Source organism: Onychomys torridus, chromosome 4 (genome assembly GCF_903995425.1).
Source record: "Onychomys torridus chromosome 4, mOncTor1.1, whole genome shotgun sequence".
Lineage (NCBI taxonomy): Eukaryota > Metazoa > Chordata > Mammalia > Rodentia > Cricetidae > Onychomys > Onychomys torridus.
This window is the reverse complement of record NC_050446.1, coordinates 137,881,330-137,897,794: the sequence shown is the minus strand read 5'-3', so window position 1 is coordinate 137,897,794 and position 16,465 is coordinate 137,881,330. Positions and strand designations below refer to the sequence as shown.

The 16,465-nt window shown below is 52.5% G+C and overlaps 1 protein-coding gene across 2 annotated transcripts in view; it reads left to right on the top strand.

The window, feature by feature from the left end:
* The window catches only part of Dlgap4 (DLG associated protein 4), a 154,424-nt gene that overhangs the window by 86,767 nt on the left and 51,192 nt on the right, over positions 1 to 16,465 (top strand). For both annotated transcript variants that reach the window (XM_036186424.1, XM_036186423.1), the window contains exons 3-7: positions 572 to 1,640; positions 3,385 to 3,629; positions 4,753 to 4,867; positions 5,934 to 5,984; positions 8,713 to 8,953. In XM_036186424.1, the coding sequence (XP_036042317.1) occupies positions 645 to 1,640; positions 3,385 to 3,629; positions 4,753 to 4,867; positions 5,934 to 5,984; positions 8,713 to 8,953 (1,648 nt within the window). In that variant the 5' untranslated portion in view covers positions 572 to 644. The remainder of the gene's footprint in view (positions 1 to 571; positions 1,641 to 3,384; positions 3,630 to 4,752; positions 4,868 to 5,933; positions 5,985 to 8,712; positions 8,954 to 16,465) is intronic.

The window sequence follows — 16,465 nt, the reverse complement described above, 5'->3', positions numbered from 1 at the left end:
TCCGGACCCTGAGAGTCCCTGCCTGGTGACTCACACCTGCTTCCAAGGCATTGTGGGATACTCCCTAGAAACCCTTCTTAAGCCCCAAGGGGTGCTGCTGGGGACGGGCTACACAGAGCTTTGGATGGGTGTACATGTGTGCATGGGAGGAGACAGCTCCCTGCCCACATTCCACTGTGGAAATGGGAGGAGTCCAAGAACTCCGAGTCAGAACTTGGCTTTCCAGGTTTCTGTAAACAACTTTCCATTCAGCCGGAGGAGAGTGTCTTTGCTTAACATTTGGCCGGCTACCGCTGCAGCTTTGAGCATGTGCTCAGAGAGGGTGGAGAGCAAAGCACTGCTCTGCTGTCCTCTTTGGCAGAGGACCCCTGTCCAGTGCTGACACGTGTGCAGCAGCAGTCACACCAAGGACATTGAGCAGAGAGCACAGGCCTCGACATCAGCTCTTGTCCTTGGCCCCATGATGGCAAGGGCAGACTCCCTCCCTGCCTTAGGCCATCCTCAGATCCATCCCATCCTGCTCCCAGTCCAGTCCTGTTGACCAGCTGACCATTCTTTCTTTTCTCCCCAGGACAGCTGCTGCCTGGGACAGGTGACCCGGGCACCCCACTAGGGCAACGGCCCCTGCCCCACGGGCTGGGATCATGAAAGGCCTCGGTGATAGCCGCCCCCGCCACCTCTCCGACAGCCTGGACCCACCTCATGAGCCCCTCTTTGCCGGGCCTGACCGCAACCCCTACCTGCTGTCGCCCACAGAGGCCTTTGCCCGGGAAGCCCGCTTCCCTGGGCAAAACACGCTGCCGGGGGATGGGCTCTTCCCACTCAACAACCAACTACCCCCACCAAGCAGCACCTTTCCCCGAATCCACTACAACTCACACTTTGAGGTGCCCGAGGAAAGCCCGTTCCCTAGCCACGCCCAAGCTACTAAGATCAACCGGCTGCCTGCCAACCTCCTGGACCAGTTTGAGAAGCAGCTGCCTATCCACCGAGATGGCTTCAGCACCCTCCAGTTCCCCCGGGGTGAGGCCAAGGCCAGGGGGGAGAGTCCTGGCCGCATTCGCCACCTGGTCCACTCTGTTCAACGGCTCTTCTTCACTAAGGCACCCTCGATGGAGGGCACCACGGGCAAGGTGGGTGGTAATGGCAACAAGAAAGGTGGCCTGGAGGACGGCAAAGGCCGGAGAGCCAAAAGCAAGGAACGAGCCAAGGCTGGGGAGCCCAAAAGGCGAAGCCGCTCCAACATCTCAGGCTGGTGGAGTTCAGATGACAACTTGGACGGTGAGGGTGGTGCCTTCCGCAGTGGCCCCGCCTCGGGCCTGATGACTCTAGGCCGCCAGCCAGAACGTACCCAGCCCCGCTACTTCATGCACGCCTACAACACCATCAGTGGACACATGCTCAAAGCCACCAAGAACACTACCACGGAGCTGACTGCGCCACCGCCCCCACCTGCTCCACCTGCCACCTGTCCCAGCCTTGGAGTGGGCACTGACACCAACTATGTCAAACGTGGCTCCTGGTCCACACTAACCCTCAGCCATGCCCATGAGGTCTGCCAGAAGACCTCGGCCACCTTGGATAAGAGCCTCCTGAAGTCCAAGTCTTGCCACCAGGGTCTGGCCTACCATTACCTGCAGGTAGGGTGAGGGTGGGGCAGGGTGGCTGTGGTTTGCAGTCTTAGCTGGAGCTCCGCTGTGGAGTTGGAGGTTTGAAGGACCTGTTAATGACAGGATCCCCCGTGCTCATGTTCTCAGCAAGTTAAGTAGGACCTTGGGAGCCCAGCCCCGAAGAGCCTGAAGTATGTCCCTGCCTTTTAGTTGACAGATCTGGAAGCTAGGTCATCCCTCCCCACCTCACAGGACCAACACAAGGCATTCTAATGGTCAGCTTCCTGCTACTCCCATGAGATTGGAGTCTCCTGATGCACCCATCTGATGCACCCATATGTTCCCCAGTGCCCAGGACAGGGTCTGGCAGAGAGGAAGTGCTCAGAAAGGGTGGATGGACAAGAGTAACGTTATAAAGTCACACAGCTAGAAATAAGTACGCCACAGTCCTGAGGACCAGGAACAGATGGGGGGGGGGCAGCCTAGGGCCACCAGCCCAGAGGCCTGGCCCCTGGGGGTAGGGAGAGCCTGACCCCTGGGTGTGAGGGGAACCTTTCCCTTTTCACGTGAGGGTGCGTACTGAGGAGCTCACGCAGTAAAGCCTCGAGGCCTGAGAGGCCTGAGAGTGGCCGAAGGCTTTGGCTTCAGCATTGCTGTGGTACAGTGAGGTGGGCCAGGGTTCTCCATGGTGGGGTGTGTAGACCGAGCCCAGTGGTAGAAGTGCCAGGAACAGATCACGAGTGGGAGGGGCCGCTCTTAGATGGAGTGAGCTCTTTGTCCCCAGGGTATGCAAGCACAGACCTGGCTGGCCTGAAGAAGTCACATCAATTGCATTATGAAAAGATGAACTCCAAGGTGTGACAAGGCCCAAGTTCTTGTCATTCTATATAAAACTCCAGGGACACTGAGACTGTGGGGGAGGGGTGGGGCTTTGCAGGAGAAGGAAACTGAAGTCTAGGCAGCCTTTTAAATATCACTAGGGGTTGTGTGGCTGTCAGTCTGCCTCCTTAGTTTATACCTTTAAGGGAGGTGTGTGACCTGCACCCTCTCCACACCGTGTGGTTGGGTCTGATGTGGGAAATGCTTCCAAGACACCAGGAGAGGACTCTTGGCCCTGGGGGCATGTGCGGCCTGCTGGATAACAGCGAGAGCAGGTGGGTTGGCCACAAGTTCTGAGCCCATGGATAGTGTGAATGGGGGATGGATCAGCTAGAGATTTGGGATGGAGAATTCACAGGTCCTGGTGACTAGCTGGCTAGATGATCAGCTGGGGGTTGTGGGAAAGCTGAGAGAGTTTCCCCTCTAGAGAAAGAATGTTGACTTCACACTTGTGTTGCTGCACTAGGGTCTCTGACCCCCATCCAGGGATCTCCAGTGGCCACTGTAGAGCTGGCCTCTGACTCCTGGTCTTGGGGGTCTCTCTGTGGGTGACTTCCCTCCCTTGGGCCTAATGGTCTGTCTCATCATGGGTTCATATTCCGACCCTGGAGTGGCACAAGTGAAGAGTTGGGACACGGAGTGCCCTGTGAGCATGGCTGCAGTGAAGCCATTGTGATCGTTTGGATGGGACACACCCATGGACTTGCTTATGGCCAGGCACTGAAGCTGTGGCAGAGCGGCGTCTAGAACCCAGGAAGTCATCCTGAAAAGCCAGCACTGAAGGTTCCAGCTTCCAAAGTGGAAATGGATCCACGAGGTCCCATTTTCTGAGCGTTAGGCTGGAAGCCAGCCTGACCTCCGCACTCCGTCTGAGCCTTGTCCCTGGATATTCCAGGTGCCCGGCGGCGGTGGAGAGTGGAGCACCGCGCTGCTGTCCCCTCGAGAGATGGAGAGCACGGCGGAGGGGCCCATCCCGTGTCGGCGCATGCGCAGTGGCAGCTACATCAAGGCCATGGGCGATGAAGACAGCGATGAGTCTGGCGGTGGTAGCCCCAAGCCTTCACCCAAGACTGCAGCACGGCGTCAGAGCTACCTGAGGGCCACGCAGCAGTCTCTGGGAGAGCAGAGCAACCCCCGCAGGTGAGCTGCAGCCCTTCCTGGGATCTAGAACCAGGGCCCTGATGGAGCTCCGCCCCTTCCTGTATGTCACAGCCCTTGGGAGTACTGCCCCTAGGCGAACGCTGAATGAGCCACCCCTTTAATGGGAACCCTGGCCAGACACTGTTTCCCTGAGTAAGGTCTCAGAACTTGAAGGCTGATCGCAGACCAGCTGTGCCCCCTAGGTGAATCTCACACTTGTACACTGTGTCGCTTAGGAGCCTGGCCTTCCTCCCCTTGGCCACCCTCGGAGAGCCCAGCCCTAAAGATGGATCCTGCTTCTCAGCCTCAGGTCCAGATAAACACCCCCCACCCAAAGAGCTTCTTCATGCTTAGGCTGGCCCTACTGCTAACAACTTGTCCTCAAACAGCCCCACCTACATACAGTTAAGCTTTGCCCTTAGTGAGAATTGAGACGGCTGGTTCAGGTAAACTCTGCCACAGCAGCGCTATGTACAGGTAAGTTCTCTCCCGTAGGGGAGTTGCCCCGGTGGTAGTCTACTGGAAGATCACCAGCAGAGCCAGGCTTTGGTGGAAGGGATCGGTCATCGTAATGGTTGCTGTCTGTTGGCACACCCGCATCCTGAGGTCCCCAGCCCCAGCAGTGACCCCCATTCCATGAATGAGGACCATGAGATAGGAACACGAGGTGCTGTCTCACCAGGAGCTCTCTATAGAGAGCTGGAGTCTAGGCCAAGCCCCGTGTCAGGACCCCAAACTGACCAATGCTGTGTTGTTTCTAGAGTAGGCTGTGGGCTCTACCCACTTTTGTCTAGTCTCTGGAATTGCCCCAGATTTTCAGTTTTGTAGACTGTACGAGCGGAAAACAGTCAAGTGCAAGCGCTGTCTGCCACCTTGAGGCCACAGTGGGCATGACAAGTAAGGGCTGCCTGCTGGCCGCCACTTTTACAAGGTCTCCCAAAGGTGGGAGTTCTCCTTTTGCTTGGAGCACCCACCACCACCACCACCACCACCTTACCAAGGCTGGCGGTGCTTCCAGTTCCCCGATGCCACTGAATGATCCCGGACAGTCTTCTCCCTCCGGCCTCCGTTCCCCAGGCTAAACAGTGGGTGGGCTGAGCCCTGTCTCACCTCTTCTCTCCAGGAGTCTGGACCGCTTGGATTCAGTGGACATGCTGCTGCCTTCTAAGTGCCCCAGCTGGGAAGAGGACTACAACCCCATCAGTGACAGCCTCAATGACTCCAGCTGTATCAGCCAGGTGAGGGTCACTAGATCAGGAGCAGTGCTGTCCTTTGTCCAGAGTGCTACGCTCAGCTCCCTCCTCCCGTGTCTCAGGCTTGGCTCAAATGTCCCCTCCCCAGAGAGGCCGCTCCTGGTCACCCTGCATACAGTAGTCCTCCATGCTGTTCCTAGATCCTGCTTTCCAATGTCACTGCCTGGAATCGTATTAGTTTGCTGACTTATATGTCATTCTGCATCTTGAGACTAGGGGTCTCCTTACGTATTGTCTTGTTCCCTGTAGGTCCCCATCACCCAGCCCAGCACCCAGCCAGGCAGAGGCTTACTAGGTGTTTTCTTAGTAGCATTTCATGTCTTGCCTCAGCCATCTCCGCTGCTCTCTCCTTTCTCAGTCTCCCTGTGTCTGCCCTCCCATTTCTCTCCCCCCCTTCCCTTCTCCCCTCCTTCACCACATCTTCCCTAGGTCTCCTGTCTCCATGGTTCTGTTTTTCACATCCTCTTTTCTCCAGCTCTGCCTGACCCCAGGTGCCCAGAACACTTTCGCCCTTAGTTATAAAGAAAGATATTGGGGTTGGGGATTTAGCTCAGTGGTAGAGTGCTTGCCTAGCAAACTCAAGGCCCTGGGTTCGATCCTCAGCTCTGGGGAAAAAAAAAAGGTATCAGGAATCTGCTGTGTTGGGGGTTCCCACAGACCTTACCCACTGTTCCTTGTCCAGCCCAAGCTCCTCTGACTTTTCCCTTCCCCAAAACTTCACCCCTAAAAGGTTGGATGCCATAAGCTGCATAGAGCCACAAAATTACACACAGCTCAGAAAAAGAAGGGCCTGGGCACCATCTCTGATCTGTGTTTCTGGCTGGGCTACCTGCCCAGGTGAAACGTGGTAGACAGTACATCTGTGGTACCAGGAAGAATGGAGAATGCACATCCTCATTTATACTAGTCCCAGAAGTGAGCTTCCTTCCCATCCCTGAGAAAGCCAAGCAAAACCTCTCTGAAACAGAATCCAGTTTGGGGTGGGGAGTCGTCCTAAGAAGCACAGACCAGGCCTAGCCTTCCTGTAACCCATACCTTCTCTCTCCTGCAGGTTTTTGGACAGGCTTCCCTGATCCCCCAGTTGTTCGGCCATGATCAACAGGTTAGTGTGTTGCCACTCTCTTGCACCCCAAACCAGAGTGCAAGGTTGGTCTTACGCCTTCAGCTGAGTGGTCCTAGCACCCAGCCTGGATAGGTACAAGCAGAGCCACTGTTCAGAGGGCATCCCCAGTGAGGATGAAGTCGAGTTGCACATTTGTGTCCTGACTCTCCACTCCCTGTGGCTTAGTTTGTTCTGAAAACTGGGACCACATGAGCTAGGCTCTGTGGATGAATAAGAAGTCACCGCAGGGCAATGGAACTTCTCCCTAATGCCTTCTGCCTCCCCCTGAAGCCTGGGTCGGGCCAGGGACACTGCTTGTTCAGACGCTCCCTAGCTAGTTTGGTATCAGCTAGGTGATGCTGCACTCACTCCTGGAGGCCCTCCCTCTGCCTCTTTCCCAAAACCTGGGTTAGACCAAGAAGACTTTTGTTTGGACAGGTTGGGGGCTGGGAGGCATTCTCTGTCAAGTCCCAGATCCCCCAGTTTCCCCCTTTCTAGAGCCCCAGTAGGACCTTTAAGGATATGGGGGTGTTGAAGTGAATGTGGAGACTTTTCAACTTGATAAAAGTTGGCAGATGGGATGCCAGTGTGGCTGTGTCTGGCTGCTTGAATTATACTTCCTATGGAGATATAAATTCCTGGAGGGTGTCCCTCTCCTCAGTTCTAAGGTCAGAAAAAGGGAGCAGGAGATGCACTCAGAACTCGGCCTTTCATCTTAGCCAGGAGTGGGCTTGTCTCCCAGGGTACATACCACATAGTGGCAAAGCTTGTGCTGGCTGTCTCCTGACTCCAGCCATAGTGCATGTGCTGTGCTCTCCCCACATTACAGGACAGTGTGTTACTCTTTAAGGAGTGCCCTGTAGGCCAGGCAATGCCTCCATCCTACGACTTCCATAGGTGTATGGCAAGCATCTGACATTAACATGCAAAGCCCTACAGCAAAGTCTGTACACAGGAAGCATTCAGGGAGCCTCACACAGAATCCTTGACACCTCGTAGCAGTCTGGGAGCATCAGACTACACATTGATAAACACTTGTTCATTCCACACAGCCACCTGTATTGTCCAGTGCATATGACCAGCGACTCTTTCCTGGACCCTGCTCAGATAATGAGTTAGCTCATGTGATCTTGGTTTTGTTTTTTTGAGACAGGGTCTCATATCCCAGACTAGCTTTAACCTTCCAATGTAGCCCTCCTAGCCTTGGAATCCTGATCCCCCTGCCTTCACATCCCAAGGACTGAGATGGACAGCCGAAGCCAACTGTCTTCTAGTCTTGACCATCCGCTTTCTGAGCTCTTCTGTTAGGGAGCAGCTCCAAAGCAAGACCTTGTTGCCCTGGGCAGTCTCAGAGGCTCTCAAAATACCTCAGTTTGCAGCTTTGAATGATAGCCGACGCTTTAATGTCCTCTGTAGGTGTATTTTGGGTGTGCCATGTGGCCTGATTTTAACTTAGCAGACTGTCCAATAGAACTTCCTGCAGTGGTGGCCAGTGTTCTACAATCCATGTTTGTCCATGTGGCTTTTGACCCAGTGAAATGTGGCTAGTATGGCTACCAAACTTTATTCAATTCTAATTGATTTAAACCTGAATGGCATAGTCACATGTGCCTCATAGCTACCATATTGGACAGCACAGGTTCAGACCATTTCAAACATCTTCCCAATTGTGTGAGGGGCCATCCAGGCATTTGACCTAAAGGATCCACAGACTGTTACCCCGGCCGTTTCCATTTCGTGCAGACAAGGAAAGGAGAACTTAGCACAGGGCTGACCCAATCCAGATCCATCTTTCCTCCACATGATACTCAGTCCACTGTGCCTCCTGCTGTAGCTACTGGCCCTCAGGCTTCCACCTAGTGTCCATCTGTGGCCAGCTGACTCTAACTTATGCTGCATGGTCCCTAGCTACCAACATAGCCTGAAATTGGAGTCAGTAAGCCCAACCCAGAATCTGCAGAGTGTTATGTGTGGTGAGGCCCCTCTGTCTCACACCCCTAGCTTCCAATTTGCAGGATCCTGGGCGGTCATCTCTGGAGGGACGCTTAGGAACTGTGTGGATGAGCTAAGGTAAATTTGGGGTGGCAAACATACCCAGAACCATTCTCCACATGCGCCAGCAGACATCAATCTTCTTCCGCAAGCTACTGCGGCAGCTAGCTCACCCTCGCCTCCGCTCCTCCAGACCAGCTCCTGTAACCCCAGCATCCACTAGACTGCCATGCCTTACATGCGTAGTTGGAGTGTTGCTGGCTCTGCACCCTCCTCACTAGGTCCCCTCAACAAACACTGGCCCTTGAGGGTTGTTTGGGTTTTGTTTTGTTTGGTCTTTGCTTATAGAAGTTAGTAGACCTTACAATGGTAGATATCCACCACACCTAATAAGAGCCCTATTTCAACATTCAGGGCAGGCCTTACTAATGGATCACAGCCCTCCTTCATGCTGAATTGAGGTGTGATCTTAAACTCTTTCAGTAGATTAGTACGGACAACAAGATTCAGTCTTGTTAACATCCTGTAATATTCCAGCACTCTTCTCATTGTAGGTGGAAAAACTGAGGCCCACCGAGGTAAGAAGGGTGTTTACTTAAGAGCCTGTCTGTCCTGAGTGAGGTGGGAGGAGGAGAGACAGGCTAAGATCAGGCAGGAAAATCCTCCAGCCCCGAAGCTGAGTAGACCAGCAAAGACTGGCAAAGCGGGCCTCTGATGCCTGCCTCTGTCTGGACAGGTCCGGGAGGCAGATCTGAGTGACCAGTACGAGGCAGCCTGTGAGTCAGCCTGCAGTGAAGCTGAGTCCACAGCGGCAGAGGCGCTTGATCTGCCGCTGCCCAGCTACTTCCGCTCACGCAGCCACAGCTACCTGCGAGCCATCCAGGCAGGCTGCTCGCAGGAGGAGGACAGTGTCTCCCTGCAGTCCCTCTCTCCACCGCCCAGCACCGGCAGCCTCAGCAACAGTCGCACGCTTCCAAGTGAGTACCGGAATGCAGGCAGGTTGGTGTTTTCGTTCCATTTCGTATGTTTACAAGGAGAACATGGGAACTGTTCGGGTGGGGAAATGCTGGGGAGGAACCCATAGTTCGCCACAGATAGAATGATGGAGAACAAAAGTTGGCCTTGACGCTGAACTTCCCACGGGCAAACTGAAACCTAACAGGTGGCAGAGACAGACTGTCCAATGGGCAGACGATGGGGAAGTCTGGAGCCCTGGGATCTTGGCTGCTTTCTGCATAGAGCGCCTCCTGCTGGTAGGCGGGATTTACTAAAAGGAAAATACCACTTGGGATTAGCTGTAGACAAACCTGAACGGAGGGCAGGACACTTCAGGGAAGACAAGAAGAGTGTAATGAAGGGTTAAATCTGCTCCCAGCCCTCCCAGTGGGGTGAGTTTGTCCCTCATAGTCACAGTCAGGATGGCCCAGCCTTCCTCAGATTGTTTGGACTTCTCTAAAGATGAGAAAACCAGGAAGTCAGACCAAGGGGAAACATAGTACAAAGTCTGGGTTAGTTAGACAACCTTGAGTCTACTTTTCTGGTCCTTCTTCCTAGGCCCCATTTCCCCCATCTCTAAGGCAGCCCCTAGAGAGTCCCGGGGTACTGAAGACTGAGCAGGAAGCTCACCTGCCATACTCACAGCATGCACAAATCCTAACTGAACACCATCTGCTGGGATGTGACAGATATTGTCATAGCTGCATCTCAGCCTCAACTTTGACCTTGTGTGATAATTGAGGGCAATGGGGCTGAACTGAGTAAGAAAAGATGGTTGCTTCAAGTGCTCAGCTGGTGTGTGTGTCACAGAGATGTACCCAGGTAACCAACAGACTGATTAAACGAACTGGCCTCTCCAGGGAACAGAGCAGAAAGAGTGGTCCCACTTCACTGCCATACCCTCCCCAGACATCCCATCCCATCCCGAGTGGGTATCCAAGGGCAAATCCCTAAACTCTGACCGCTTGTAGACCTGAAGGAAGAGCCTTGTTTTTAGGTCAAGAGTCCAGTCTGCTGTATCCTCAGGACTGCAGACAAGTCTGCCCCGGCTCTCATGCAGCTGCGCCAGGCTCCTGCTATAGCTGGGGGACCCTGGTGGGGAGCTAGGTGGTCAGTGTCTTCCCCGATCTTGTTCACTGCTGTTCTTTCTGGTTCTACTGGTCCTGTGACTTCAAACAACTGAAGCCACAGGGCAGTGTGGCTCTGATTTTTTGTCCTGTCTGGAAGGGGCTTCCTGGTACCTTCTTTCTTGGCGTGAGCAATGCTGCTACCTACCCCCCTTAGCTTCTCCATCTGGTGGTCCTTCATCCCCACTCAGCCTTTTTGCTGGGCAGTTTGCCCTAGGACAGAGCACTCTGAAGACAACTGTAGCCCCACCCCACCCCATGACCACTTAGCCTGTGTGAAAAGCAGCCTGGTGCCTCTCAGAGCGTGGAGTATGGACTGGTGCACTAGTACCTTCCTTCTAGACCTGCTGTCATGGAGCCGACCAGCTCCTCCACTTTAGAAGTCTCCAGGCTGGGGTGGGGATGCCATTCTATGACTTTGGAATTCTTGAATTGGGAATCCAGACAGCTCTGCCAGGCTGTCCTAGAACTCTGCTGCAGTCCCATGGAAGTTTCAGGTAGAGATCCCATCCTCTACATTCTCATGCCCCTGAGAAGTTCTCAAAGAATGAGATGGGCTTAGAAGGACACACAGCTTCCACAGAAATTCACTGCAGATAAACCCTCCCTCACCAATTTCCCCCAGCCCCCAATACTCCCGAGTGAACAGCCTTAAGATTCATGATAAGCTGTGCATCCCAGAACCAGGTGGGCCCTCAATGGCTTAGCTCTTGCTTCAGTAACACTGTACAACAAACATAATACAACGATGGACATTCCCAAGTTTGGCGGTCTCTCATTCTTCTCCTGAGACCCGAGGTCCTCCTGGGATCAGTGGTCTAGCCAGGATGTGTTCATCTCCTGAAGAGGGCAGGAGGCAAGCGAGCAAGCCTAACAGTACCAGCACATTCAAGGTTCAACATAAGCAAACATCCATTGGCTAAAGCACATTTGCATACCTGAGCTCTCAGTCAAGGGTGAGGACCTTCTCATTATTGTAGAGAAGACTATCCCTGTGGTAAAGGGTGGGAATACAGTGAGGGTGGAGATATTTCAGTCCACTGAACTCCACACAGGAATCCATGCTTCTCTCAGAGAAAACACCTGTCCTGCCCAAGCCCTCCCAACACCTCATACAGCTACAGTGTCAGTCGGTGACTTGTGCACATCTGGTTGTAGCTCCTCTTGACCCATCGCCTGTGATCTAAACCCCCTGTCACCCTCCCTGTAGCCCAACACCCTCTTCCCCCAGTGAAAACTTGACTTAGCAAAATAAGGACAGAGCAACTGCCACTTATACTCTGTTCAAAAAGGAGATGCCAGGGGTTAGGGACTTCCTGACTCAGAGTGATTCTGAAATCCTTTTGGACAACCTCATGAGCATCCTTTGAGATAGGTGAATATCCTGAAGATTTCCTACACTGAGTTCGTATTTATCAACTCTTAGACTTCAGCCTGCTTCCTCCCTAGGACAGTAAGGATTGGCCTAGCTCAAAAACATTTAATTTACTCAATTTAATTTCATGTAACTCTCAACCAAAGTCATATCCACAGCCACTTTTGAGTTAGGCCTCTCCTACTTTGGGCATGTCAGGTTTCTGTGGGACCATACCACTGAGCTTTCTTTCTTTCTTTTTTTCTTTTCTTTTTTTTTTTCTGAGACAGGGTTTCCCTGTGTAGTTTTGCGCCTTTCCTGTAACTCATTTGGTAGCCCAGGCTGGCCTCGAACTCACAGAGATCCACCTGCCTCTGCCTCCCGAGTGCTGTGCTGGGATTACAGGCGTGCACCACCACCGCCCAGCTCCACTGAGCTTTCTGATAGCTCCTTTGACCACCTGAGAAGGTGTGTGTGTGTGTGTGTGTGTGTGTGTGTGTGTGTGTGTGTGTGCCTGTGCCTGTGCCTGCTTTCTGTATATGCACTACATGCATGAAGGTGCCCATGGAGGCCAGAAGAGTGTGTCTGTCAGATCCCCTGGAACTGGAGTAACAGCCAGCTGTGAGGTACCAATGTGGACACTGGGAAACAAACCCCGTCCTCTTAAGAATAGCAATTTTATTTATTTGTTTGTTTGTTTGTTTGTTCATTCAATCACTTATTTACTATTTATTTATTTATTTGAGATAGGGTCTCACTGCATAGCTCTGACTAGTCTGGAACTCTCTATATAGAGCAGACTGGCCTTGAACTCACAGAGCTCAGCCTGCCTCTGTCCCTGAGTGCTGAGATTAAAGGCCTGCACCATTGTACCCAGCCTGTGTGGTATTTTAACAGGTAGTGACTTTGGTTTGATCTTTATCCCAGGTTTTATCTTAATTTGAGAATGATCTACTGGCTGGAAGCTGAAGCTGACAGATTTATTTCCCAACTCAGCAAGTTCTAGGCTCTTCCTACTTCCCCTAAGTGTCCCTGACAGACAGATTGACTGTTTCTTTTATGAGTTCTTCTCTCTTCTAAGTCCTTATCCAAAGGAGCCAGCTCTTGCCCAAGTCTATGTGCTCACTTACATCACTATACGTAACTTTCACGGAGGGTTCTGACCCACACAGAACACAGGCATCTTTTTCACGCCTGCTCTACGAGTTTCTCATTACGGCTGGCCTCACTGCTTGGTCCTGGAGCCAGTGTGATAGATACTCTTGGTTCTTACTGCACTTGCCCTCTACTTTGCATACCATCTCAGTACTGCTGTGGAGTGAACCGTGGGGAACGGCACTAATCCTTATTCATGAGCTTGCAGGTCAGCTGGCATGGCTCCATGTGTCCTATTCCCTGGGCCCAGAGGCTGTTCAGGAGTCAGTGTCCCAATCGGGCCATGTCCTTCCTGTGGAGGTGGCAGAGGATAGGAAGACAACCTCACTCTGTAACACATTTCAAGTCTCTTGGTTTCACATCTGCAAATAACCAGTTGATCAAAGCAAGTCACTAATCCAAAGCTGATGCCACAGAGCTTCTGTGAGATATAGCAAAGGGCATGAATACAAAGAATTGAGAACTGAGATCATTGGTTCAAACTCAACCTCAGAATCTCCATCCACCCATCCCCCATCCGTCCATCCACCTACCCATCCATCCACCCATCCACCTATCCATCTATCCATCTGTCCATCCGTCCGTCCATCTCTCTAGTATGAGAATGGGTTTGGAAGGATGGCTCAGTTGGTAAAGTCAGCTATGCAAGCATAAGGACATAAGTTGATCACCAGTACCATGGGGAGGAGGGGAGCCAGGTGTGGTAATATGCCTGTCTTAGTGTTCTATTGCTGTGACAAGACACCATGACCAAGGTGACTCTCTTTTTTTGGAGGGAGGGAGTGGTTCTTGACAGGGTTTCTTTGTGTAGCCCTGTCTGTCCTGGAACTCACTGTGTAGATCAGGCTGGCCTCTAACTCAAGAGGCCTGCCTGCCTCTCTCTGCCTCCCAAGTGCTGGGATTTAAGTTGTGAACCACCACCATCCAGCTCAAGGTGATTCTTATAAAGGAAAACATTTAATTGGGTCTTGCTTACAGTTTCAGAGACTTAGTTCATTATCACCATGGTGGAGAACATGGTGGCAAGAAAGTAGGCATGGTGCTACCGAAGTAGCTGGGAGCTTTACATCCTGATCTTAGGCAGCAAGGAGAGAGAGAGAGAGAGAGAGAGAGAGAGAGAGAGAGAGAAGCAGGCAGGCAGACGCAGGCAGGCAGGTACTGGGTCTAGCATATACATTTGAAACCCTAGTGACACATGTCCTCCAACAAAGCCATGTCTATCTCAGCAAGGCCACACCTCCCACACCTCCTCCTACTTGTAATCCTTCTCTAACAGTCCACCAACTAGGAACTAAGTATGCAAACGTAGGAGACGATGAGGACCATTCTCATTGAAACCATCCCAGCCTGTAATCCTAGCTCGGGGAGACAAAGCCTGGACCCCTCACCAGTCACCCAGCCTAGCCAAATCGGTAAGTTTCTCAAAAATCAGGTAGAGGCTGAAAATGACACCCAATACACACACACACACACACACACACACACACACACACACACACACACACGTGCATGTGCACACATGTGAATAAATGTGTATACATACCAACTTCTGAAGACACATACATACTGGCACTCACATATTTACATGTGTACACCCTAATTCAACATACCCCTGCACACAAAGTACATGCCTGTGTGTCTCCATCAAAGCTCATACCCACACACCTGTGAGGAAAGCACGCCTCAGTAGACTGACAGGCCAAGTTTTCTCATTGGCCTTCACTGTAGATGCCGCAGTGACAGTCACATACCTGCTTGTCCTCTACTCCTCTCTTGCTCAGCATGTAAACTCACATGCCACCTAGGAAAACCAAAGCCACCAGATTTTCAGGTCTCTGGCGAGAGCTGCAGCTGGTCCATGTGGTAGTTTTGTGCTGGGTTAAGAAAGGACACTGCTCCTCACAACCCTTCACCACCATCTACTGAAAAGTCACTACAATGCAGTTTCTATTAGAATTATAAAATAAACTTATAAAGGCGTGGTGGCACATGCCTTTAATCCCAGCACTGGGAGGCAGAGCCAGGCAGATCTCTGTGAGTTCGAGGCCAGCCTGGGCTACAGAACAAGATCCAGGATAGGCTCTCAAATGCACAAATAGGGATTATTATTATTATTACTATTATTATTATTATTTTGGTTTTTCTAGACAGGGAGGGAGTGGTTCTTGACAGGGTTTCTCTGTGTAGCCCTGGCTGTCCTGGAACTCACTGTGTAGATCAGGCTGGCCTCAAACTCAGAGATCCGCTTACCTCCACCTCCTGAGTGGGATTACAGGCATGAGCCACCACACCCAGCTAAAATGCGATATATCCTTAATCAGTGTAAAACTTGTACAACCATACATGGCAACTCTGCCTACCATCACCCCCTTACACAGACACACACCAACACATAGCCACTGTCTCCCACTCAGAAGGTTCCCCTCCTTCCCACCCTGCCCATCCCCTTTGTTCTGAGCCTGTGTTGCTGAGAGGCATATAGCTCTTTGTCTCTCCCCCCTGAGCATATGTGCTCACAGACCAGATGCAGGCAGGTGGGAAGATGCAGGTGCAGGGTGTAGACTGAGGCAGTGGGCACCTAGCAGAAGCCACTGCTCCAGCATGGCGAGGCAGGGCATGCGGCTGCCCACCCACTACTCACTGCTGGCAGCTTCCCAGCTCTGCTGCCAGCACCGCCATGCTCCCGCCCCCTTCCTGACCCAGTTTCCACATTCCAGAAATAGCTCCGGCAGGTGACTGGCAGGCGGGCCAGCAGCGGCTCCACTGCCACTTGTACATGCCCCTCCCCAGCCAGAGGACAGCTGGAAGGGGACCTGAGGGCCATGAGGACCCTGTGGCCTGCCTCTGAGCCTGCCTCTCCTCTCTTCATGCCTCTTGAGAGGAAGCCAGAACGGGGACAAAGCTCCCTCCCATCTCTTCCCTCAGCTCCCCCACCCCGGTCTTTGCCTTCTGTTTCTCCCTCAGCCCTCTGTGTTTCTCTTCCTTCCCCTCCTCTGAGCTCTCAGTTCTGGGCTTCCCTCCTCCCTCCACGTCTTCCCACTACCTCTGAATCACAGCGCACAAATTCAGAAGCCGAGACACCACACAGGGACCTCAGCAAGCAGCATGGGGGTGGGGGGCTACTGTGTGGCACCCTGATCCTGCCAGTTACATTCTGTCTTTAAACGTGAACACAGTGCAGGAGAGAGAGGGTGTACACACACACACACACACACACCCCTAGGCTTAGGGTCATTCTCTGCCCATACTGGAAGCTGTAGGCTGAGCTGGCTAAGTTCCAATCCAGAAAATATTCCCATGTCCTGCCTGGAGGCCCAGAGTTCCTGTTTCAGTGGTGCTGTGTCACTCTGGAAAGGCACCTGTCCCTCCAGGGGCCACACCGCGGTGATCTAGACCTTGGGTGTGAGGAACGGTCTTGTCTGTAACCATCCAAGAAAGAAGCTGATTCTTTCCCTCTCTTTCTGTCCCTTCTCCCATCCCTTAGCACTCTTCTGGTTTCTGATTCCTTTTCCTTCCCCTGCACTCATACATAGGAAGGGAGGCGAACAAAAGCCCTCAGTTTTAGCTGGATGGTGGCGGCGTATGCTTTTAATCCCAGCACTCCGGAGGCAAGGCAGATGGATCTCTGTGAGTTCGAGGCCAGCCTGGTCTACAGAGCGAGATCCAGGACAACCAGAACTGTTACATAGAGAAACCTCATCTTGAAAAACCTAAACTGAAACAAACAAAATCTCTCAGTCTTGTCTCCCCAGCCTAGTCTAATCTTTGGTTCTTCCACTGCAGATCCCTGTCAGCTCAGCCATCCAATCCTCAGACTGTCAGGGAGACATTCTGTGATTTGTGTGTCATTTCTGGTC